Consider the following 23,335-nt stretch of genomic DNA (forward strand, 5'->3'; position numbering starts at 1 on the left):
TTTCTCCCAGAGTTAGCATTTTCCAAACTGCAGTGCTCAGTCCAACAGGAGACCCTTTTTTTATTTTTTTCATTTTTTTTTTCTTCCTTCTCTGCTTTTTCCAAGGAGAGCTCGCAGCTTCCAGTTGGTTTGCTGCAGCTTGACGGATAATTAATGATTCTTTTGACTTTCTGGCATTAACCAGGGCAACAAGTCCCTGTTTGTTCCTCGTTTTCTTCTCCCTTCTCTCTTTTCTTGTTGCAATGATTATTCTTTTCACCCCGGGAGCCCGGCACACGCCGTACATGTGAATAAACAAGCACGTTACCGCCTTCTCTGCTGCTGGCACTTTCTTTTCATGGGCCAAAGCAAATAAATAAAAAGTTCATATAATTATTATATCCATTAAAAGCAACGTTGTAGCTCAGTAAACAGAACAAACTCGACAAGAGGACCGTGACAATGGAATTAAAATAGCACAAAGGGAAGTGCCTGTGCCCGTAACAAGAACCAGCGCTAGATGAAATTTGGAGATAGTTTTCCAACAGAACTGCTTCCCTGAAGGGAATGTATAAAACAGCACAAAAGAAGCCAGCACAATAGAGTGTAACAGGGATTTGCTACATAATTCCTCCTCCTTTTTCTTTCTTTCTTTCTTTTTTTTTTTTTTTATTTTAATTCACTCTTTTCTGCGGGTGTTTACGGGGAGCTGCGCAGCTCGTGGCTCTGCTAAAACCAGAAATGAGGAACAATTTGCTCCAATCTGCCTGTGCCTTGTTGTAAATCCATATAATGAAAAATGAAGAGATTTGTACCATAAGGGATCTCAGCTGTTTACACTTCTCAGGAGGCTTCGCCTTTGATTATCATAATCATAAAGATAAACAAAAGAGTAGTGGCTCCATAAATACTCCGGTGTAATGCATAATCAGCCAAATAAATCTCTCTCTTTCCAGCTCCCAGGATGGGAGGTGTTGCCAGAGCCTGGGTGTTTCTCCTCTGGGGATTGGGGATGGTTGGAATTTGGGTTGGATTCTCTCAGTGAGGCTGGCAGGGGCACAGGGATGCTGTGGCAGATGCCCAAGGATGCTGCAGTGGGATGCTGTGCCCCCACTATGGGAGGGAACCCTGCCTTAATTTACCCTTCAGGCTGCTCTGCAAAAACCTGACCTGAGGATTTAGCTAAAAAGTTGATTTGTTTTTACATTTATTTAAACAACTGAGGTGGGTTGTGATCAGTAAGGCCATTGCATCTGTGGGGCTGCCCAGCTCCTCCTTCCCAGCATTTTCTCAGCACAAACTTTGCTTTCTTCATTCCTTTCCGTGTCTCCATCCAGTCCTGGTTTAATAAAGGTACCCAGAGAGGGAGGCCAGCTGCAGGCTCTTCCTCTAGCTGGGAGAGGAGGAATCTGCTTTTTTTTTCTTTTTTTTTTCTTTTTTTCTTTTTTTTTTTTTCCAAGGGTGTAATTAGGGCTGGCTGGGTGCACCCCCTCATTACCCACGCTGGGGAGGAATGCTCTCTAATTATGAAGTTTGCCTGTCGTTGAACAGGAGGGACAGGAGGGATTTCTGACCTGCTGGGAAATGCCTGTCTGTCTGTCTGTCCATCCCTCTCGGGCTGGGTGGGCTCTGGGAGGACCTGGGATGGAGGGATAGGGCTGGATGATGCTCCAAGCTCCATCCAGCCTGGCCTGACTCTTCCAGGGATGGGGCAGCCCCAGCTTCTCCAGACAAACCTATTCCAGGGTCTCCCCACCCTCAAAAGGAAAAACTCCTTCCACAAATTCCCCCTTTTCACTTTGAACCCGACTTAACTCGGGTGCTGCATACCCCTGGTTATCCTGAAAGGTTCCAGGCTCAGTTTTGTGGTTCTGCTGGCAGCCTGGGGCTGTGCCATGCTGGGAGGGAGAGGTTAATGAGCCACACTGAGTTAATGAGGCCGGGGGTTACATCAGCCAGCTGCAGCCCTGGGGACCTGTTACATTCCCTGCATCTCACATTCGTCAGCACTTCCCAGCCTGGCTCTGAGCAATCCCAGGATTTTGTGGGCTCTGTGTGAGTGGGAGCAGTTTGGGTGTTTGTTACCACTGGACACGAAGCTGTCCCAGTGGCAGATTGGGATGGGGAGCCCATGGGAATGGGGCTGGTGATGCTGCTTCCCCCTGAGCTCAGGGATGGGCTGGAATGTGGTGGGATGCCTTTGTGTCCCTTGCAGGGCTGGCAGCAGGGATTCTGGAATGGCAGGGAGCCATGCCATGGCTCCAGCATCAAAATTTGCTGGAGTTGAAACAACAACTAATCTCTAAATGAGCCTGCTCATTCATTTCTCCGGAGGGGGGATTTGGGGCATGGGGACAGCCCTGCTCCAGCCTTTCAGACACCTCCTAAGGCAGGCTGGTGGCTGGAGCATCTCCTCCATCTCTGTCTCTGGAGCCAGAGCCATTCCCATGCCTGCTGGGGGATTGGGAAGGAGGATTGGGAAGGCAGATGACTCCTCCTGTAGTGCTGGAGATAAGCTGTCATATATATATTTTTTTCATTTCTACAGGAGGATTTTAACCCACCTGGCAGGTTTAACTATTCCCTGCCAAGCTTTCACAGGAGCCAGTGCCTGCCCTGAGGCAACAGGGACGTGGGGAGGTGGAGACGGAAGGGGTTAAAGCATCCACCGGGATTTAGCAGGAGAAACCCAGGCATCCCAGCCTAATCCCTGCATCCTTACATCGCATCCCTGCCTGCCTGGTACCGGGAGGAGGGACGGTGGTGGCCGTGGGTGATGGGCAGCCAGTAATGCTCCTGTAATCTTCCAAATATTTGGAGGGATAACAATTGCAGGAGAGAGGATTTTAACGCTTTCCTGGGGAGGTTTGCTCGGCCATTGCTGCCTGGGGAGGTTTTGCCACCCGGGCTTTTTTGGGCGTTTTTGGGGTGGTGTAGGTGGGGTTTTAAGGCTGGATCCCACCTCTGGTGCTGCTCCCTTTTGGGGCTGGGGCGGGTTTGGGGTCAAGGATCTTGACAAGTTGCAAACGCTGGCGGCAAACATCTGCAAATCACCCCCCGGGGAACAGATGCTGCGGATAATCCAGCTCAGCCCCAGCAGATTAAAACGTGTGATGAGGGATGGGGAGAGGAAAAGAAGTGCCTGTTCCCCTCCTCCCTTTTCCTCTCCTTGCTCCTACTACACTCATCCCCAAAGCTTCAGGATTTGGTCCCAAAGAGCTGCAGACACCCCGTAACACTGTGCCCCGAGTAGTGTGAGACTGTGGGATGGTGACAGCCTGGGACTCCTCCAAAAAAATCCCCAGGAGAGGTCTGGGAAGCAGGCACCCACCTCCAGCAGGAAGGAGGGAAGCCGGCAGATGGGAACCCCCTGCAGACGTCTGCCAGGGAGATGATTACAGGCAGCGGAGCGCGCTCTCAAATATTTATTAGTTTGTCACTGCTGGGAGTTTTATTGCTGGTGTGATTGCAGGACTGGAAATCCTGGCTGTGCAGGGCTCCCTTCCTGCTTTCCCATGCAGAAGCATCTCCCGTGCCTGCTGCTCCTGCTGTCACTGTGCCACAGTTGTCACCTGGGCTGGGGCTGCTGTGGCCTCTGGAGGTGATGGGGCTGCACCACTGGGAAAGTGCCTTTTAAAATTTTTTATTTTTTTAAATTTTGCAGTTGTTGTTGGGCAGTCAGGGCACACAGCAGCAGTTGTTTCTGCACAAGCAGCTGTGTGTGGGGGGCTTTTTTGGGGCCCCCCCATGAGCGCCATCAGAAGTTTCCCATGCAGCGGGTGGCCAGGCATCAGGAGCAGGGATAAAAGGCTGGCTTGATGGCTTATGATAAATGTGCCCAGCATGGCTCTCCTCCCTTTTCTCATCCCAAGTCCTCGTTGTTCCTATGCCTTAATTCTTCCCCAGTGTGTTTAAATAGCAAGCTGGAGGAAAACGCCCTGCCCAGCTGCAAATGGTTTTTTCCCAGCTAATTTCTGAATGGAAAAAAATCACCCTCCCCCTTGATTTGCTCCTATCCCCGAGTCTGGGGAATCTGTAGGGTTGGGGCTCAGTGGCATGGCCCCAGTTGTGAGGCTGCCATGAAAAACCCATCATCCTTTCCCCCTATCTCCTGTTAGAGCTGCTTTTTTGGCCCCAGATCTTTCCTGGCCAGAAATAAAATATATCTCAGCTGTAGTGAGTTTGCAGGATTTTAACTTTCCCAGCATGCTTCTTGCTTGAAAGATTCAGGTGTTCTGGGTTCAAACCTTAAACCCAGCAGGTTTTTGTAGCCACCAAAAGCAGATGTTGGATCTGGCTGGTGACACCATCCTATTCCCTTCTCTCATGCCCAAAATTACTGTGCCCACATGGAGAAGAACCTCAAAGACCCAGAATTTATTTGGGCAGACTCCCTCTTGGAGCAGGGTCTGGATGGGATTTTTGGTGCCCCCAGGAGTGTCTCAGCCCCAAACCTTGTTCTGGGGGTCCGAGGTGGTTCCCACTGCAGCCTTCACCCTTCCCACTGCAGATGATCCCGGTGAGTCACAAATCCGGCATTTTCCTCCCCATCCGGCCGTGAGTCATCCCCTCCCTGCTCCTCTTGGATGACCTCAAGTCTTGTTCAGCATCACCAAAGTGGTGATGAGGTGGGAGAAAACAGATCCTTGGTGCTGGCTGTTGGAGAGGGATCTCTCCTCCTGGGTTGCAGTTTTGGATCAGGGCCACGTTCCTTTTGGGATGTCACCTCCATGGGGAGCATCCTTCCCAAAACTGGCTCTTTAGGATACCCCTGCCCATTCCCAGCTGCCAAACTCAGGTCTGGCATTGCTGCAGGGATGCAGGGAGCATCATATCAGGGAGGTTTGCACAGCAGCCCCTGAGTGAAGTTTTGTTGGCTGCCTCTGTTGCCAGTTCGATTATCTCCTGCCAGGGAATTTAGAGCTGTGGCGTGGAACAAAAAAAAACAAACCAGCACACAACCAACAAAACAACAACCCAGTGGATGAAAAATTGAAAGGATGGGCAAAAAAAGGGGGTATTTGCTGCTGGGACAGGGTGCTCAGCAGGAGAGGGGAGCAGGGAGCAGCTTGGGTATCCCACACCTTGGCATTCCCTGCCTGCCACGGAGCCTGGGAAGATTACAGGTCTGCAAATGAGATGGGGGAGGAAATAACCAGCAGCAGAGAGGTGGGGAAGAGTCAGCCAGAGAGAGAGAGAAATTAGCCCGGAGTTTAATTCATTGTTTCCAAAAGAGCAGTTAATGGATTATGACAAATGTCCTACCGCTCTCCCTTAGTGCTGTGTTAAATGGAAATGGAAAGTCAATTTTCCTAAATGGATTTTAAACGACTGACCTCCTGCATTTTTTTTTTTTTCTCTCACTGATTTTTGCTCAGGAGGAAGCTCGGTCATCTTGTTTTCTTGATGCATCTGATTATATGTTTTTTTTTTCTCTTCCTTCTCTTTTTCCTCCTCCTCCTCCCAGCTTGGGATTCTGATTCTCTCCGTGCAGCACTGCTCCTTGCCAAGGGTGATGAAGGGAGTGGGCTCCTTTCTTTTCCCTGCCAGCTGTGGAGATGTTATCACAGGGCTGGGGATATTTACTGTTTTCCTGCACGCTGCAGTGCCTGGAGTTGAGAATCACAGCTCTGGCTGGGGGAAGAGAGGAGGAGGAAAAGCTCATAACTCCTTTGAGTGAAAATAAAAGCCTGGAGATGTGACCTGACTGCTAGTGAGATTCCCAGGAACAACAGGTTAAGCAGCAGCATCCCTGTGCACCTCTGTGGGGGTTTTTATTTCTCCTGTGATATTTGGGGTTGATCTCAGTGGGCTGGAAACAAGTCTCCTGCAGATAATGCTCAGCTTCAGTCAGAGCATCTTTCCCAAGCTGCTGCTGGGAATGAGGCACCCTGAGGCTCCCCCTCCCAAGGGATAAGGTTCCTGTGTGAGCACTGAGCTGCTCACCTCTCTCCAAGATGTTCTTGACCTGGCCTGAGACAGGCCACGACCTCCAGTTGTTTTTTGCATTTAAATAGTTTTAGAAAGTGAACAAGCAGGAGTATGGAGCTCCCCAGGGCACAGACCACCATTTTCTGGGATGGTGTGAATCCTGGTGGCACCTTTGGGTGACATTCTCTGGAGGTGGCTGGGCTGGAAGCAGTCTCTCACCTGTTGGGTGTTGCTGAAATCCAGGTGTTGGCAGGGTGTGAGGTCCCAAATGCAGCTCCAGTGAAGGTGTGGATGTCTGAGATTTGTGCTGGGGGTATGGTCAGCATTCCCAGCACGAGCCCTGCCAGCATTTTGCTTGGAGCATGCCTGTGCATTCCTCAGGGCTGCGAGGAGGAGGCTTGGGGTGGGAGACAGCAGCCCCCTTTGGATCCCCTCTGTGTTCCCATCACTATCCCTGGTCCTGGGTTTGTTTTGCTTTTCCCTTGGGTGAGATCACCCAGGCTTTGGGCTCAGAGTATGGCCACAGGGGTTTGCAGGGTCTCCAGGCAGCACTGGCAGAAGGAGAGGACACAGCCTTAAGCTGCACCAAGGGAAATAAAAGTTGGATATCAGGAAAAAGCTTTTATGGATAGAGTGATAAAATACTGGCATGATCTGCCCAGGGAGAGGTGGTGGAGCCACCATCCCTGGATGTGTTTAAAAAAAGATTGGATGTGGCCACGGTTTAGTTGAGGTGTTAGGACATGAGTTGGATGATCTTGCTGATCAACCTCGTGATTCTGCGCGTGCGCTTTGCTGCGTTTTGGGGATTTTGCTTTTCCGCGCGTTGTTGCGTGCAGGGCAGGGAGGCATGAGGGGGATGGGGACGTGGGGCACCTCCTGAGCCTGCTGGTGTCCTGGCAGGGCTGGAGTACAGCGATGTGCTGCCCGACTCCTTCCCGTCAGCGCCAGCCGAGACGCTGCCGCACTTCCTGCTGGAGCCGCAGGACGCCTACATCGTCAAGAACAAGCCCGTGGAGCTGCTGTGCCGCGCCAACCCCGCCACGCAGATCTACTTCAAGTGCAACGGAGAGTGGGTCAACCAGAACGACCACACCACCAAGGAGAGCCTGGATGAGGTCACGGGTGAGCAAAGCTGGACAGATTTGGCTTCCCTGTGCCGCTGCTTTTCGCTGTTGACACAGCCTGAACTGGTTTGAAGGACAGGTGTCTGCCAATAAAGGCAGGAGCTTGTCTTTGGAATGGAGAATGTAAACCCCCTCCCTCCAAATTATTGTAATTTTGGAATTAAGGGGCTCTCAGGCAAAGATAGGGGAATTAGGAATAACAGTTCTTTACTAGGAAAATTAAAATAGAAATACAGTATTACAAAGAACAATCCCAAAAAATAACGACAGAGTCAGAATCCAACCTGCCACCCTGTCAGTCAGTCAGGGTGTTGGCAGCAGTCCCATTCAATGGTGGCTGCATCCTCCTGCAGTGGCAGATGTGGTTCAGCTGGAGCAGTGCTCCTGGAGAAGGTGCAGTTTTCCTCTGAAGGTCCAGGGATGATGTGGAAAGGTCTGGCTTTTCTCTGGAATCCAGTGGAAAGATGGATAATCTTGCTGTCCAAAATCTCAGTTTTTCTCTAGGTAGGAAATGCTTGGCTCCTCCCCTGGCTGGTAATTTTATCAGTCATGCAGTGGGACTCAATGTCCCAGCAGCAGATGATATCTCCTGGAGGGAGGATGGGTTGTGGAAAGATAAAGATGATTGCCCCAGCTGGTTTAAAGATGGCCCATTAGCAGAGGATATGTGCCAGGAGATCAGGGTCACTGCCCCAGCCTAAGACATACCCACACTACTGATAGTTCCCCTCCAGGCAGACTTGCCAGATCCCTGGTGAAAGCTCCATTGCTGGGAAGGATAAGGATTTGACAGGAAGGTCTCACAGAATGATCTTTGAATGTAGAATCTCAAGAAGGAATAGAAATGATAGCAAGTTTTGATGTAGAAGGAAAGAATTGCTGAGCCAGTCTTACTGCATAACTAAGAAGGCCAAAGGTATGTTCGTATGTGAGTTGGAAGGGGTTTATAGCTCAGAGCAAAGGATAAATCTACCTCAAACAAAAGATGTTTTAACCAAGCAAAAAATTTTTACAAGCAAACAAAAGATGCCATGTTGCTAGTAGAAAGAAAGGTCTCAAAATTTTTCACTGCAAGAAAACTGAAGAACAACTTGTAGCTTAAACTGTAACATGCTAACTTTTTGTGATTGGAAATAGTAACATGAATATAGTAAAAGTATTGATTGGTTGTTATATATTAGGATGCTCAGCAAAGAAAAGTGTATAATGCATTGTAACCAGAACTAGAGTGGCTTCAGCCAAACTACAGCTGAGGCTAACAGGCTGTGGGCTGGGCTCTTGTTACCCACGACCTGTAAATTGCAGCATCATCTGGATACAATAAACAGCACTTTAAATAGCCAGTCTGGAGTCCCACATCCCTCCTTTGGGCTCTTGCACACCATGATGGTGCTGTGGCCACCACATCTCCCCCCCCAGAAACTTGGGGAAGTCACTCCAAGCCTGATTTCATGCTTACCCTCTTGCAGGACTTGGGGTTCTTAAAAGGCATTTTGAAGGCAGCATGTTTAAAGCTGATTAAAATAAAAATTTAAAAAAGGGACTGCTCTCCTGCAAAATGCCTAATCAACATGTAGGAGTCATTGCCAGGAGGGGTGGCAAAGGCTGGCAGCTTATGCAGGTTCGCAGAGGGATTAAGTGTTTAATGGGTAATGAGAGCAATTGCAGGTAGGATTTGAAATGCCTGTTGATGGCAAATGAGCTCTTTTCTGCCTCAGAGGATAAGTCAGCCTCTGGCTGCCTAGAGCAGGGTGAGAAGGTGGCTTAGGCATTTTAGGGGGGGTCTTGCTCCATGGGATTGGGCTCTGCAATGCTCCTTGGTCCATGCCTTGAAACATCCTGGTAATGAGAACAAGGTGTGGGGCTGGATATATCATGTAATCAAGTAGATTTGCTAAGATTGGGGTGCTCTAGCTCAGCACCCATCTCTTCTGCACACCAGTTTTGGTACTTGTGTCTGATCAGGGGTGCAGGAAAACAGTCACGTTTCCCCTGTAGGATCTGCAGATCCCTGAGCATGTGGAGGGTTTTAAATCAAGGCAGCCTTTTGAACTGCAGTGGTGCTGGCTTTGGAAGGCAGGTTGGGCTTAGAGGAGAGACTTCACCAGCCTGGAGGAGCCCCCAGTGTTTTGACAGGATGTCCCCTTGTCCCTGTGATTTTTCCCACTGCCTTGCCCTTCCCTGGTATCTCTTGCTTTCCACCCTCTAGTAGCCATGAGCTGATCTGAGTGCATCTCAGTAAAAGGAAAATCCTTTCTTTCCTCTGCAACTTTTTGAGCCTTTCCTCCTAAAGCTGCTTTAGCCATTCATGGGGTGTTTTTCCTCTAGAGGAAGAATAGTCAGAGTTGCCCAGAGATGCCCCTATGCTTCTCTGGAGCCTGACAGGGGCAGGACACACTCTGTTTCTCTCTTTTGGGGTGCATCCCCACCTCCCAGCTCTTGCAGAGGCCAGATTTGGAGCTCTCACCATTGTAGGGCTGAGTCAGTGCTGGTCAGTGACCGAGCAGCCTTTGCCAAGGGGTTTTAAATTTATTTATAACATCTGGCCACAGTGGGTTGAGCCAAAGGTCTGTGTGCCCTGCACGCTGCAGTGGAGGATGCTTAGGGGAAGATCATGGAACCAGGACAAGGAGGGAGCAGTGGAACTGCCCTCTCATCCTCCCAGCTTTCCAACATTCACAGTCAGGGACTCCCAGCTCTGGTGGGATGTTGATCTGAGCAGTGTGGCCCAGCCCTGGGTGGAATCCCCCCCTTGTTAATTTGTCTAGTTGCTGTTAGGACCAATTTCTCTGTAGGAGGGGGTTCTCATGCCTTAGTGATGTGCAGTGTGGAAACAAATACTCTATTTCAAAGACCTGTGGAGTGGTTTGGATTGGACCTTAAAGATTATATGGTCCAACCCCCTGCCATGGGCAAGGACACCCTCCACTAGCCCAGGTTGTTCCAAACCCCATCCAGCCTGGCCTGGAACACTCCCAGGGATGGAACATCCATCTGGGCAACCTGTTGCTGTGGGAACTCCTTTGCTTTGGTCCAGCTTCTCCCTCTCAGGCTGCAGTCTGCAGTTTGGGAAGGAAGCAGCACACACCTCCTTCATCCAGGCTCCAGAGATGGCATTGCTGCTCTCAGGGAGTGAACCTACAGCTCCTGCAGGTGATGCTGTGCATGTAAAACCTGCCTGGCAGGAAAACTGGAGCCAAAGTGGTTTTAGGTGCTAAAAAAATCTGCATTTGCAGTGCCAGGCATTTTTTGGGAAAGCTAAAAGGGCACGGGGCAGAGCCAGGCACAAAGTTGGGGTTAACATGGTTAGTTTTTAAGTGAGCTGGGTTAAAAGCTTGGAAAAAGATATCTTTAAGAAGGGAAAAAAAAGTAGGAACTTTAAAGATGACGTGTCTTGAATGAGCCTGGCTCGGTAATGCTCTGGCTGCGTCTGATCCGAAACATTTCATGCGGAAGAAAGCAAAAAGAGGCCAAGTCAGGGAGGATAATTCAGCTGGTGAGGAGGGGCTCTGTCTGGGTGCCTGGAAGCCCTTAGGAAGTCACTCCTGTGTGCCATGATCTCAGCCTTCAGTTTTTGGTGCTTTCAGTGGGGACAGAGGTGGGCGTTTGCAGGATGCTCCCAACCTTTCCCAGGGTGCCCATCCCACCAGAGCTTCCCAGAGAGACAAGATGGATTGGAGCCATATCTCCATCCTGAGTCCTTTTAAAATCCCTGAGTTTCCAAAAGTGCTTGGCCCAAATACCTTTGCTTTTGGGGTTTGCTTGTTGTGGTTTTATTTTTTTTTATCCCCTGAATAGTGACAAAATGAATTGTATTTCCTTGTCAGCTGTTCTGCAGGAAGGTGGCAGGGAGACAGTAATTGCTCCTCACAGCACTGGGAGTGAGCTGTAACAAAATTACAGCTGAGGAGCGTGCGGCTCTCGATCTCTGTGAAATTGAGGCCTTTTTAAAATAGAAACTGAAAAAAAAAAATGGGCAGGTATTGTTTAAAATAAGGAAAAGTAAAGCCTGAGTCCCTCCTGCCCTTGGTGATGGTCACTGATGCTTCAGCATCCTGCAGTCCAGGGCACCATGTCCTGACTGTGGTGTCACCTTTGTCATTGCCCCCCTGCCATAGCCAGGCTGATTTCTTTAAGATTTTGTTTGTCTTGTTATATTTGTATTCAAGTGGCACAGACAGGGGTGGTTTCTCCCCACAACAAAGCCTGGGGGAAGCATCCTTCAAACCATGGTGGGTGAGAACGGGTCTGGACAGGGATATTGGTGATGTGGGAGCTGGTTGAGGAGGAGGGTGATGAAATGGTGAAGAGATTCTGTTCCTGCACAGCTGGATTGAGGGGTAAAAAAGAGGCATTGATCCATTGCCCTGGCTTCATCCGTAAAACATACTCCAGGGGGATTGTCCTGGTTTGAAGGACAGGTGTCTGCCAATAAGGGCAGAAGCTTCTCTTTGAAATGGAGAATGTAAACCCCCTCCCTCCAAATTATTGTAGTTTTGAAATTAAGGGGCTCTCAGGCAAAGATATGGGAATTAGGAATAACAGTTCTCTACTAGGAAAATTAAAATAGAAATACAGTATTACAAAGAACAATCCCAAAACACTGACAGAGTCAGAATACAGCCTGACACCCTGTCAGTCAGTCAGGGTGTTGGCAGCAGTCCCATTCAATGGTGGCTGCATCCTCCTGCAGTGGCAGATGTGGTTCAGCTGGAGCAGTGCTCCTGTAGAAGATGCAGTTTTCCTCTGCAGGTCCAGAGATGATGTGGAAAGGTCTGGCTTTCCTCTGGAATCCAGTGGAACGATGGATAACTTGCTGTCCTAAATCTCAGTTTTTATCTGGGTGGGAAAGGCTTGGCTCCTCCCCTGGCTGGAGCATCTCCCAGTGGGATGATGTAATTTTATCAGTCATGCAGTGGGACTCAATGTCCCAGCAGCAGATGATATCTCCTGGAGGGAGGATGGGCTGTGGAAAGATAAAGCTGATTGCCCCAGCTGGTTTAAAGATGGCCCATTAGCAGGGGATATGTGCCAGGAGATCAGGGTCACTGCCCCACTCACTTCAACAGATGGCGACAGAATAGACATTTCTGGCCACATCCTACATTGCAACCCAAGGCAGGGATGCAGTGATTCCAACCCCCTGTCCTCCAGCTTTGTGCATTCACCGCCCCCCTGAGCGCTGCCTCAGTTTCCCTGCTCCCATCCGCTGCTGCTGACTCCGTGTGACTCCGTGCCTCTCTCCCACGCAGGGCTGCTGGTGCGGGAGGTGCAGATCGAGGTGAGCCGGCAGCAGGTGGAGGAGCTCTTTGGCCTGGAGGATTACTGGTGCCAGTGCGTGGCCTGGAGCTCGGCGGGCACCACCAAGAGCCGCCGCGCCTACGTCCGCATCGCCTGTGAGTGCCGCTCCCGCCTCCAAAGCTCCCACACCAATTTGGGATGATCCCATCCACGGATCACCCCGGTTTTCTCTCCCCACCCCACCTGCAGCTTTGTTTCTTCCTGCTGGGGTGGGGTAGGCACCTTTAGAAAGGTGTTTTCTCACTGCCCAGCAGTGTGCTCAGCACTTCCCGGGGTTTATTATCCTTAATAATTATCCAGTGGGTGGCACCCTGCATGCTCTGCCTGGATCAGCAGCTCTGAGTCCCTGCTGTCACATGCCACCACCTTGAGATGCTGTTTTGGGGGGTCAGCCTGATTTGAATTTGCTCAATTAGCAGAGCTGCAGGAGAGCAGCCAGGCTTCCCCCCATCCCAAACGTATTTTGTTAATAATCCAACATGTTTATCTAAAACAGGGCTTAAGGATCAGCTACTCTGCTGAAGGGTTTAGTCTGAACAGGGAAAATCACAGAATCACAAAAAGTTTTGGGTTGAAGGGACCCTAAAGCTCACCTCATTCCAACCCCTTGCCATGGGGAGTGACACCTTCCTCTAGACCAGTTTGCTCCAAACCCCCTCGAGCCTGGCCTTGGACACTTCCATGGTGTTTTTTGGAGCAGAGTGTTCAGGAGCCTCATGGAGAGGTCTGGGAGTTGTAGCAGAGGATTGCAGCACCATCTAGTGATGTTCCTGCTCCTTCCCAGGCTCTGGAGCAGGACACTGCTGCCCCCACATCCCGAGGATGGGAGGGATGATGAAACAGTGGATAAGCTGATGTTAGCCCCAAAAGGAAAGGACAAGATGGGATATAAGTTTGCAAGCACATAAAGGAGGAAATATCCTTGAGCACCACGTGCTGCCCCAAATCCATCCTGGAAAACACGGTTCTTCAGCTCCTTCCTCCCAGGGGACATTTTTCTCAGGCTCTCCATGCCAGAGGCACCTCCTGACTTGAGGGTGCTTGGTGCTGAGGTGCTCACCAAAGCTTTGGAGGCTTCCCTGTTCCTGCTGCAGGCTGGTAGCCCCTGGCTTTTCCTTCCCCTCCCAGACCTACGGAAGAACTTTGATCAGGAGCCGCTGGGCAAGGAGGTCCCGCTGGAGCATGAGGTGCTGCTGCAGTGCCGCCCGCCTGAGGGGGTCCCACAGGCTGAGGTGAGCAGCTCCTGAAGGGATTGATGGTGGGGTGTCCCATCCCCATTCCCCATCCCCATCTCCATTCCAGATGATCTCCTGTCAGCTCCCATTCAGAATGGTTTATTTTGGGCAGCACTCAGCACACTTCTCCCTCACTTCCTGGGGTACCTCAGAGGGAAGATCTGACAAGGAGGCACCCACTGAGTTGTCTGGGTGGGAGTGGTCACCAGTGGGAGCTGAGGGGTGGGGAAATCAATACAGATGGGTTTTCCTACCACGGCAGTGGAGCTTTCCTTGCCCACAGCTCCATCAGCCGCTGGGAGCTGTGTGTTGGAGGGAGCCACAGTGTCTCATCCTTGGCCAAAACACTGCCCCAGTCAGGCCTGGTTTGGCCCAGTTTTCCAGGAGAAATAAATTCAGTCAGAGGCAAGGTTGTCCACTCAGTGGTTAAAGGTCTGAGGGCATCTTTGGTCTCAGTGATGGCTTAATCCCCATCCCTTCCTTTCCTGCCAGGTGGAGTGGCTGAGGAACGAGGACGTCATCGACCCCACCCAGGACACCAACTTCTTGATCACCATCGACCACAACCTCATCATCAAGCAGGCCCGGCTGCTGGACACTGCCAATTACACCTGCATGGCCAAGAACATCGTGGCCAAGCGCCGGAGCACCACGGCCGCCGTCATCGTCTACGGTACCAGCCCCTGCCCCGGGAGGGGGACTTGTGGTGCTGGCAGTTCCCCCCAAGCTAGGGGGAATATGGGAATTCCTGGGAGCTAATTAGTGCATTGCATTAGGTGATAATTTTTATCTGCACAACAGGAGCCTCCAATGGCTTCCACAGGCACCTTGAGCATCTCAGGCATGGGTTGGTGACACTAGAGGGAGTTTTGTGGTTTGCTGTTGATGAGGCTGAGGTGTAACAGTGGGGCACAGAAAGTGTAAGAACTCGAGGCTCAGCTGGTGGGTTGGGCTCTAGAGTTAACTGTGCCCATCTCCCGTGCAGTGAATGGTGGCTGGTCCACCTGGTCTGAGTGGTCTCCGTGCAACAACCGCTGTGGCCGGGGCTGGCAGAAGCGCACGCGCACCTGCACCAACCCCGCGCCCCTCAACGGCGGCTCCTTCTGCGACGGGCAGCCCTTCCAGAAAATCACCTGCACCACCCTCTGCCCAGGTAAGGAGTGCTCAGAACCTGCCTGTACCCTGTCCTGGTTTGAAGGACAGGTGTCTGCCAATAAAGGCAGGAGCTTCTCTTTGAAATGGAGAAGGTAAACCCCCTTCCTCCAAATTATTATTACAACTTTGAATTTAAGTGGCTCTCAGGCAAAGATATGGGAATTAGGAATAACTGTTCTTTACTAGGAATATTAAAATAGAAATACAGTATTACAAAGAACAATCCCAATCGTGACAGAGTCAGAATCCAAGCTGGCACCCTGTCAGTCAGTCAGGGTGTTGGCAGCAGTCCCATTCAATGGTGGCTGCACCCTTCTGTAGTGGCAGATGTGGTTCAGCTGGAGCAGTGCTCCTGGAGAAGGTGCATTTTTCCTCTGAAGGTCCAGAGATGATGTGGAAAGGTCTGACTTTCCTCTGGAATCCAGTGGAAAGATGGATAACTTGCTGTTCCAAATCTCAGTTTTTCTCTGGGTAGGAAAGGCTTGGCTCCTCCCCTGGCTGGACCATCTCCCAATGGGATGATAATTTTATCAGTCACGCAGTGTGACTGAATGTCCCAGCAGCAGATGATATCTCCTGGAGGGAGGATGGGTTGTGGAAAGATAAAGATGATTGCCCCAGCTGGTTTAAAGATGGCCCATTAGCAGAGAATATGTGCCACGGAGATAAGGAAATCACCACCCCAGCTGGTTTAGCAGATGGTGATAGAATACACATTTCTGGCCACATCAACCCAACACACATCCCAAGCTGTGCTTGGGATTGCTGGGATTGTTCAGCCTGGACAGGAGAAGGCTCTGAGGTGACCTAATTGCTGCCTCTCAGTACCTCAAGAGAACCTACAAGGAACATGAGAGAGATTATTTAAGGGCCTGGGGTGGCAGCACAGCAGAGAATGGCTTCACACAGACAGAGGAGAGGATTAAATGGGTATTGGGAAGAAATTCTTCCCTGTGAGGGCGGGGAGGCCCTGGCACAGGTTGCCCAGAGAAGCTGTGGCTGCCCCATCCCTGGAAGCATCAAAGGCCAGGTTGGACTGGGCTTGGAGCCTCTTGCTCTAGGAGACAAGCTGGTCTTTAAGAAGTGCTGGGAAGGTTTCCCTGACCCTCCGTGTCCGGTGCCCGCAGTGGACGGCGCGTGGACGGAGTGGAGCAAGTGGTCAGCGTGCAGCACCGAGTGCACCCACTGGCGCAGCCGCGAGTGCGCCGCCCCCGCGCCCCGCAACGGCGGCAAGGACTGCAGCGGCATGCTGCTGGACTCCAAAAACTGCACCGACGGCCTCTGCCTGCACAGTGAGTGCCCAGGAGGGTGGCCAGGGCATGGGGACATGCCACAGGAGGTGTTGAGGCTGTGGCGCTCCAGCCGAGCTTTGTTGGCCGTGCCTCTGAGCTGGTGGAGCGGCCGCTGCCTCCCCAGTTTTAAGTTGAGTCTTTACAAAGATGTTTTCAAGGAGATTCGCCCCTTCCAGAGTTGTTTCTTGCCTGGAGGAAGAGATACTGGGAATTTTGGGGGATCTGAGTGTGCCCCTGACCCTGTAGGTTTGGGCAGGGCAGCAGGAGGGTTTCTGAGCCATTCTCAGCCACGCTGTGAAAGCACCTTCCCTGGGTCACTGCTGGGAGTTCTGGAGGTGGTTTTGAGGAAATAAAGCCATGATGATGCTACCTGTGTATGAGGCAGCCAATGCTGCCACCTGCTGCTGTGTGACACCAGTGTTCCCTTTACTGGGCCTGGACACAGGGATGTCCTTGTCACCTTGCTTCTACCTGGCTTTTGGGATGCCCCAGAGAACGAGGCTGATCTTCCACACCTCCCCTCCCCAGGCTGGCTTAACTCCCACGTTGTGTTTCATCTCATCCCCATCGTCACCTTCACCTTTTTCTTTTCTAACTTTGTTTTTCCTAACAGATAAAAGAATTCTAAACGAGCCCAAAAGCCACCGTAAGTGCTCATTTCATGGCCATATTTTTTTGTTTTGGTTTGGTTTGTTTGTTCCTGTGGTTTTGTTCTCTTGAATCCATGGGGTTCCTTGGCTGGGTGGGTAGCTGGAACAACTAAAACCCACTCCAAAACTCCAGTGGGCTCTTCAGGGTTGTCTCAGTTAGGATGTGAGGGTTGCTTCATGAACCTGAGCTGCACAGACCTAATGTTTTTAGGACCCTTGGTGCTCAGGTGAAGTTTGCAGGAACTGTGGCCAGGTGCTTTACCTCCATGTCTTTCTCTGGCATTGTTCTTGACTTCCTGCTCTTAGGAAACACCTTCCACCCTCTTGCCAGCCTTTCCAGCAGGCCCTGGGCACATCTTTTCACCCGTGCCTGAGTCAGTGGTGGGATTGGGGAGCCATGGTGGGTCTGTTGCTGTTGCACTGCCCCTTTTCTCACCTCTGCGTCTTTAATCCCTCCCAGTGCTGGAGGCCACGGGCGACGTGGCCCTGTACGCCGGGCTGGTGGTGGCCATCTTTGTCTTCATGGTGATCCTGATGGCCGTGGGGGTGGTGGTGTACCGCAGGAGGCGCCGGGATTTCGACACCGACATCACCGACTCCTCAGCTGCCCTGACCGGGGGGTTCCACCCCGTCAACTTCAAGACATCCCGGCATGGTAAGAACCATGGAGGTCCTCACTGGCCTTGGGTCAGGCAGGAAAAAAGTCACAGCAGAGAGGGTGGATCCTCACTGGGCTCCCAAGGGATTTTTGAAGGCTCCATGGGAGTGGTCGGGTGTTGTCGGTGGGAATCAGGGCAGCCCGCTCCACTGGAATGAGATGGTTTTGAACCATCACCGACCACTCTGGGATGTCTTCCACTGCAGCAGCACTGTTCCCAGTGCTGCCTTCACTCCAGCTGTGTTTCCTGGTCCCACAGACACCCCTCAGCTGCTGCACCCGTCCATGCAGCCGGACCTGACGGCCAGCGCCGGCGTGTACCGCGGCCCCATGTACGCCCTGCACGACTCCTCCGACAAGATCCCCATGACCAACTCCCCCCTGCTGGACCCCCTGCCCAGCCTCAAGATCAAGGTGTACAACTCCTCCACCGCCTCCTCCTCCTCACCTGGGCTGCACGATGGCACCGACCTGCTGGGAGGGGTCCCCGCTGCCGGCACCTTTCCGGGGGACACCGGCAGGGACGGCCACTTTGCCAGCGTGAGGAGCAAAGGTCTGGGCTCCCAGCACCTCCTCAGCCTGCCCCGGGAGCACGGCTACAGCGCCAGCGGCACTTTTGGCTACCTGGGGGGAAGGCTCACCGTGCCAGGCACAGGTAAGCCAAAGGCTGGGGTTGTGCGGCCGCTGAACCATCAAAGAGTTGCATGAGCAGCCCTTTGCTATCCCAAACCTGGCTCAAAAAGCTGTTCCCAAGCCAGACATCTCAGGCCGGAGGTTGCAGCCTCCTCAGGCTTGCCTTGGTCTTTCCCTGCCATCAAGCCAGGGCTGGCACCTTGCAAAAAAACCGCTAAGATTAGGATTTTCCTTCCCAGTGAAGAAAAAGTTTTTTTTTGGCTCATCCTTGTAAGCAGTGCAGCCATGGGACATCCCAGAGAAGCTGTGGCTGCCCCATCCTCCAAAATGTTAAAGGTTAGGATGGACAGGACTTGGAGCAACCTGGGATAGTGGAATGTGTCCCTGCCCAAGGCAGTGGGGCTGAAACCGGGTGATCTTTAGGGTCCCTTCCAACCCAAAGCATTCCATGTTTCTGTGATCTGGAGGTGTTCCTCTCCGTGCTGCCCTGTGCTCTCTGGCTGGGGTGGAGGGTGGCTTCTCCCTCATTTTCCCCTCTGTGTGTGATTCTCCCTCTGCCCATGACTGACCCCCGTGTGTGCCATTCCAGGGGTCAGCCTGCTGGTTCCCCACGGGGCCATCCCCCAGGGCAAGTTCTACGAGATGTACCTGGTGCTCAACAAGGCTGAGACCGCGCTGTAAGTCACCCCACCAGCCACCCACCCCTCGCTGGCCACCAGGGGAGTCCCCTGCCCAACCTATGTGCCCTGTCCCTCCCCAGGCTGCCCTCAGAGGGCACACAGACCGTGCTGAGTCCAGCAGTGAGCTGTGGCCCCACGGGGCTGCTGCTGTGCCGCCCCGTCGTCCTGACCATTCCCCACTGTGCCGACGTCGCCTCCTCGGACTGGATCTACCAGCTGAAAACACAGTCCCACCAGGGAAACTGGGAGGTGAGGAGGGGACACAGGACACAGCCAGCAGAGGGGCACAATCCCTTAGGTGGAGGGATGACCCTCAGTCTTGGTGTGCCTGTAGGAAGTCGTGACCCTGGATGAGGAGACCCTCAACACTCCCTGCTACTGCCAGCTGGAAGCCAAGTCCTGCCATGTCCTGCTGGACCAGCTGGGCACCTATGTCTTTGTGGGGGAGTCCTACTCCAGGTCAGCCATCAAGAGGCTCCAGCTGGCCATCTTTGCCCCCAGTGTCTGCACCTCCCTGGAGTACAGCCTCAAGGTCTACTGCTTGGAGGACACGCCAGACGCTCTGAAGGTAAATATCCCCTTCCCAAAGCTGTTTGTGCTGACAGCAGGATGCTGCCTGGTGCCTCTCAGGATGGCCTGGCCCTGGGGAGCAGACAACCTGATGCAACTGCCTGCAAAGTGACCACAGTGAAATAATGAGGTGTTTACTGCTCTGCCTGTCCTTCCTCGTCCTCTGCCAAGGAAACAGGGAGAGTGTTGCGTAGCTCCTCTGCTGGGACCCCTCCTGCAGGCATTACACGAGAGGTTTGGCTGCTGAGGGGCAGGTTTTTTATAGATCCTGCATGGATCCATGCCTCCCCCTGCTGTGGAAAGGTTTTGTGGTGTAGATAATATTTGGTGATTCATGGGAAGCTGGAGTTCAGATGCTTTGGCTGCCTGGACCCACCAGTGCTGTGGCTGTTTGATTCCCTGTGACTTGTCCAGTGGATCCTGATGGGATTGAAGTGGTGTCTCTAGGTGGGGCTCTGGCTCCTGGCTTGTTTCTTTTCTCCTAAAAGCTGCTGGTGTGATGAAGGGATGGTGTTTAAAACAGATTGAGCGGCACCCTTCAAGGGAGCTTGGTGTTCAAGGGAGCTTGGTGTTCTCCAAGGAGCACAGAGGCATTTATGGATGCTCATATTAGGAAATTCAAGTTTTACGTGGGGCTGGTGTATGAGATGAGCTGGCAAATTCTGCTGGGGTGGCAAAATCTGTTCTCCATGGGCTTGAGGCAGCTGTTGGCTCTTTTTGACAACCCCTCTCCCCGCTCCTGCTGGCTTTGGGCACGGAGATGGGCAGAGGAGCAACCCCTGCCCTTCTCCTGGCCTCACCCTGCCTGTCCTGCTGCCCCCAGGAGGTGCTGGAGCTGGAGAGGACCCTGGGAGGATACCTGCTGGAGGAACCCAAGCCCCTGCCCTTCAAGGACAGCTACCACAACCTGCGCCTCTCCATCCACGACATCCCCCACGCGCTGTGGAGGAGCAAACTGCTGGCCAAGTACCAGGTGAGGCTGGGGGCACAGCTCCAGCCAGGCACCACAGGGCTGTGGGTGTCTCACAAAGGGATGGAGGAGCAAGGGTGTTTTTGGTGGGATGCTCTCTGTGATGCCCTGCTGTCCCATCTCATCCCTCATGGGGTGGCTGGATCTCCACGTGGGATCTCCATGGGAGCTGCTGGAGCCTTTGCTGAGCCCTGTGCTTTGGTGGCCCCCAGGAAATCCCCTTCTACCACATCTGGAGTGGCAGCCAGCGGGCTCTGCACTGCACCTTCACTCTGGAGAGGTACAGCCAGGCCTCCACCGAGCTCACCTGCAAGATCTGCGTCCGGCAAGTGGAAGGGGAAGGGCAAATCTTCCAGCTCCACGTCACGCTGGGAGAGGTGAGCAGGGGGGAGGTGAGGGGGGCAGCACACTGGGATGTTTCAGTGGCATATCTCACCCTCTCCTTGCTCTTCCAGCACGGCAGCTCCTCTGACACCCTCCGCTCCCACCACAGCGGTGCCACCAGCACCAGCACCACCCAGGTGGGACCCTACGCCTTCAAAATCCCCCTCTCCATCCGGCAGAAGATCTGCAACAGCCTGGATGCTCCCAACTCCAGGGGCAACGACTGGAGACTTCTGGCCCAGAAGCTTTCCATGGACCGGTGGGTCTCTCCCCAGGCTTTGCTTTCCCTTCCTGTGCCCCCTTCACTCTGTGCTCCCTGTCAGCTGCAGACAGCCTGTGGGGTTGTGTCCAGCTGTACAGGTCCATCCATAAATGGGGATGTAGCTCTGCATGGCTATATCCATCTCTGTCCTTTAGACTAGAAGAGGAGAGGGGTAGATGAGATACTGGGGAGAAATTCTTGCCCTGAGGGTGGTGAGGCCCTGGCACAGAGAAGCTGTGGCTGCCCCATGCCTGGAAGTGTTCAGATCCAGGTTGGATGGGGCTTGGAGCAACCTGGGATATTGGAAGGAGCCCCTGCCCATGGCAGAGGGGGTGGAACTAGGTGGTTGACCCTTCTAACCCAAACAATTCTGCCATCCATGTGTGCCACAGTCCTGTGTCTCCTGTCACTCTGAATGGCCCGTATTCATCAGGGACTTTGCTTCCCACCTGGATTTGTCCCAGCACCAATGGGAGAAGGGGTGCTTTCAGCACAGCAAAGCTTACATTGCTTTTGCATGGATACCAGCTCTAAAATTTGCACACAGTCTCTCAAGGGCTTTAGCATTTGTGTTTCAGCATTCCCATCAAAGTTTGTGTCCCAAACAGGCTTGGAAACAAACAGGATGATCCAGAGGGCACCACAGCAGCCCAACCCTGTTCTGCCTCTCCCTTTCAGGTATCTGAACTACTTTGCCACCAAAGCCAGCCCCACTGGGGTGCTCCTGGACTTGTGGGAAGCCGAGCACCAGGACGACGGCGACCTCAACACCCTGGCCAGTGCCTTAGAGGAGATGGGCAAGAGCGAGATGCTGGTGGCCATGGCCACCGAGGGGGACTGCTGATGGTGCTCCCCACGCCTGGGGGGCCAGGAGCATGAAGCAGGGGGTGAGGAAAGGTCCTCCCTCCGTGGCAGGGGGAGGCACATCCGTCCTGAGCGGGGAGAGGCTGGTGCTTCTCCCGCATCACTGTCAGCCTTAGAGACCCATCCTCAGAGTTTACAAGCAATCCAAGTGTTACACAGCATCCTCCTCCTCGTGGCATGGGGAGGAGTTAGGGCTTTCTCGAGTTGGGATGGGGGCTTTCCTTTTTCCTTCTTCTTTTTGGGTTCTCTCCCTCCTCCTTTAATAGAGACGAATGCAATCCAGGCTTAACTTCTGTCAAAGGCTTCAGGCAAATAGGAAAGAAAAAAAGGAAAAAAAAAAAGTTTCTTAGGAAACGCAAATAATTTATTATCCAGATCTTTGGATGTGTCCTTTTTTAAAAAGAAAAAAAAAAAAAAAAAAAGAAAAAAAAGACAGATTTATAAATCTCTTTTTTTTCGGTGTGTTGAGAGCAAGAGTGTCGCTGTGGTCAGGGGTGGCAGAGAGAGAGATTTCAATGGACACACTCCTGTAGGGAAAAGCGTGTGATCCAAGTTGAGCAAAACATGTTTACACATCCTGGGATCCCCAGGGAGTCTGGAGGGTGCAGTGCCTCTCCACCCCTCTGGTTCAGGGCCAGCTCAGACCTTTCCCAAGGCTTTTGTCCTTGCAGACTCCCTTTTCCCTGGCAGCAGGAATGATGGATCCCACTCCACCTGCAAGGAGGGATGAGGCATGCTGCCTTTTATTTAGGGTTCAGGGTGGGGAGAATGCATCCAGAAATGGGTGTTTTTAATGAATTCTCCCCTGGCATGGTTTGGGGGAGCTTTTTAGGATGACCACGCCTTCATTTGCATAACTTCAGTGCAAACCAAAGATTTCAGTCCGGACTCGAGGCTAAAGGGGAGGGGGGGAGATGATGTAAACCCAGCAGGATCTTGCAGTGAGCACCCCAAACCTGGGCTTGGGGGTCAGAGGGAGGTGATGAACAGCTGTGGAGAGCAGAGGCTGGCAGAGTGGCCACTTCAAACCCTCCATTTCAGGTCCTGCCTGGATTTTGATGCAGTATTTCAGCACGGATTCAGGGAGGGATGCTCTGGTATTGCCAAGCTGCAAACCAGGCTGAGCATTTTCGTCACATTGTGAGCAGTGCTCAGGCTTCCATCCCTCACTGCAGCTCCTGTTTTTTCCCTGGAATAGGCTTTTTAAAACAATGGAGAAGCTGTGGGGTGAATGGAAAGTAACCAAGAGGTAGGCAGGAACAAGGTTCCTCACAGAAATGAAGGTAAAAATTATTACCTTGATGAAGGTAAAAAAAATTAGGTTGCCTGCAGGTAGAAATAGTTACTCAAGGAGTGCTGTATCTTAGAAATTTGTTTAAAAAAATAAATAAATAAAATGGGGAGGGGGTGGTAAGCTCAGGATTAGACTAGGTCACACGGCCAGGCTGTGGATTCTCCATCAGTGGAAGTATTAGGGGCATGTCCTGCTCTGGCTGCAGGGTGTTGTGGAATCCCACAAGGTGCTGGAGCAGACTCAGGGAGCCTGGAGAGCATCACCTGCATGGGGCAGCTCAGGAGGAGCTTTCAGTATTGCTGGGATGTGGTGGGATTCCTCTGGGCAGCTCCTGAGGGAGGCACTGAGCT

At 52.4% G+C, this 23,335-nt stretch overlaps 1 protein-coding gene across 3 annotated transcripts in view; it reads left to right on the forward strand.

Moving 5' to 3' along the window:
- UNC5B (unc-5 netrin receptor B) overlaps positions 1-22,964 on the forward strand; it is a 47,524-nt gene extending 24,560 nt beyond the window's left edge. Inside the window, exons 1-17 of one of the 3 annotated variants that reach the window (XM_079312982.1) lie at positions 4,378-4,498; positions 6,814-7,035; positions 12,290-12,433; positions 13,467-13,570; positions 14,066-14,246; positions 14,559-14,726; positions 15,856-16,020; positions 16,634-16,666; positions 17,131-17,325; positions 17,588-17,983; positions 18,551-18,638; positions 18,722-18,890; positions 18,976-19,209; positions 20,035-20,184; positions 20,394-20,558; positions 20,637-20,824; positions 21,506-22,964. In XM_079312982.1, the coding sequence (XP_079169108.1) occupies positions 4,393-4,498; positions 6,814-7,035; positions 12,290-12,433; positions 13,467-13,570; positions 14,066-14,246; positions 14,559-14,726; positions 15,856-16,020; positions 16,634-16,666; positions 17,131-17,325; positions 17,588-17,983; positions 18,551-18,638; positions 18,722-18,890; positions 18,976-19,209; positions 20,035-20,184; positions 20,394-20,558; positions 20,637-20,824; positions 21,506-21,671 (2,874 nt within the window). In that variant the 5' untranslated portion in view covers positions 4,378-4,392 and the 3' untranslated portion in view covers positions 21,672-22,964. Of the gene's footprint in view, positions 1-4,377; positions 4,499-6,813; positions 7,036-12,289; positions 12,434-13,466; positions 13,571-14,065; positions 14,247-14,558; positions 14,727-15,855; positions 16,021-16,633; positions 16,667-17,130; positions 17,326-17,587; positions 17,984-18,550; positions 18,639-18,721; positions 18,891-18,975; positions 19,210-20,034; positions 20,185-20,393; positions 20,559-20,636; positions 20,825-21,505 lie in introns of those variants that run through there. The other 2 variants (XM_079312980.1, XM_079312981.1) reach the window with 2 other exon arrangements.
- The last annotated feature ends 371 nt before the right edge of the window (positions 22,965-23,335 follow it).

This window comes from Erithacus rubecula, assembly GCF_903797595.1.
Source record: "Erithacus rubecula genome assembly, chromosome: 9".
Taxonomy (NCBI): domain Eukaryota; kingdom Metazoa; phylum Chordata; class Aves; order Passeriformes; family Muscicapidae; genus Erithacus; species Erithacus rubecula.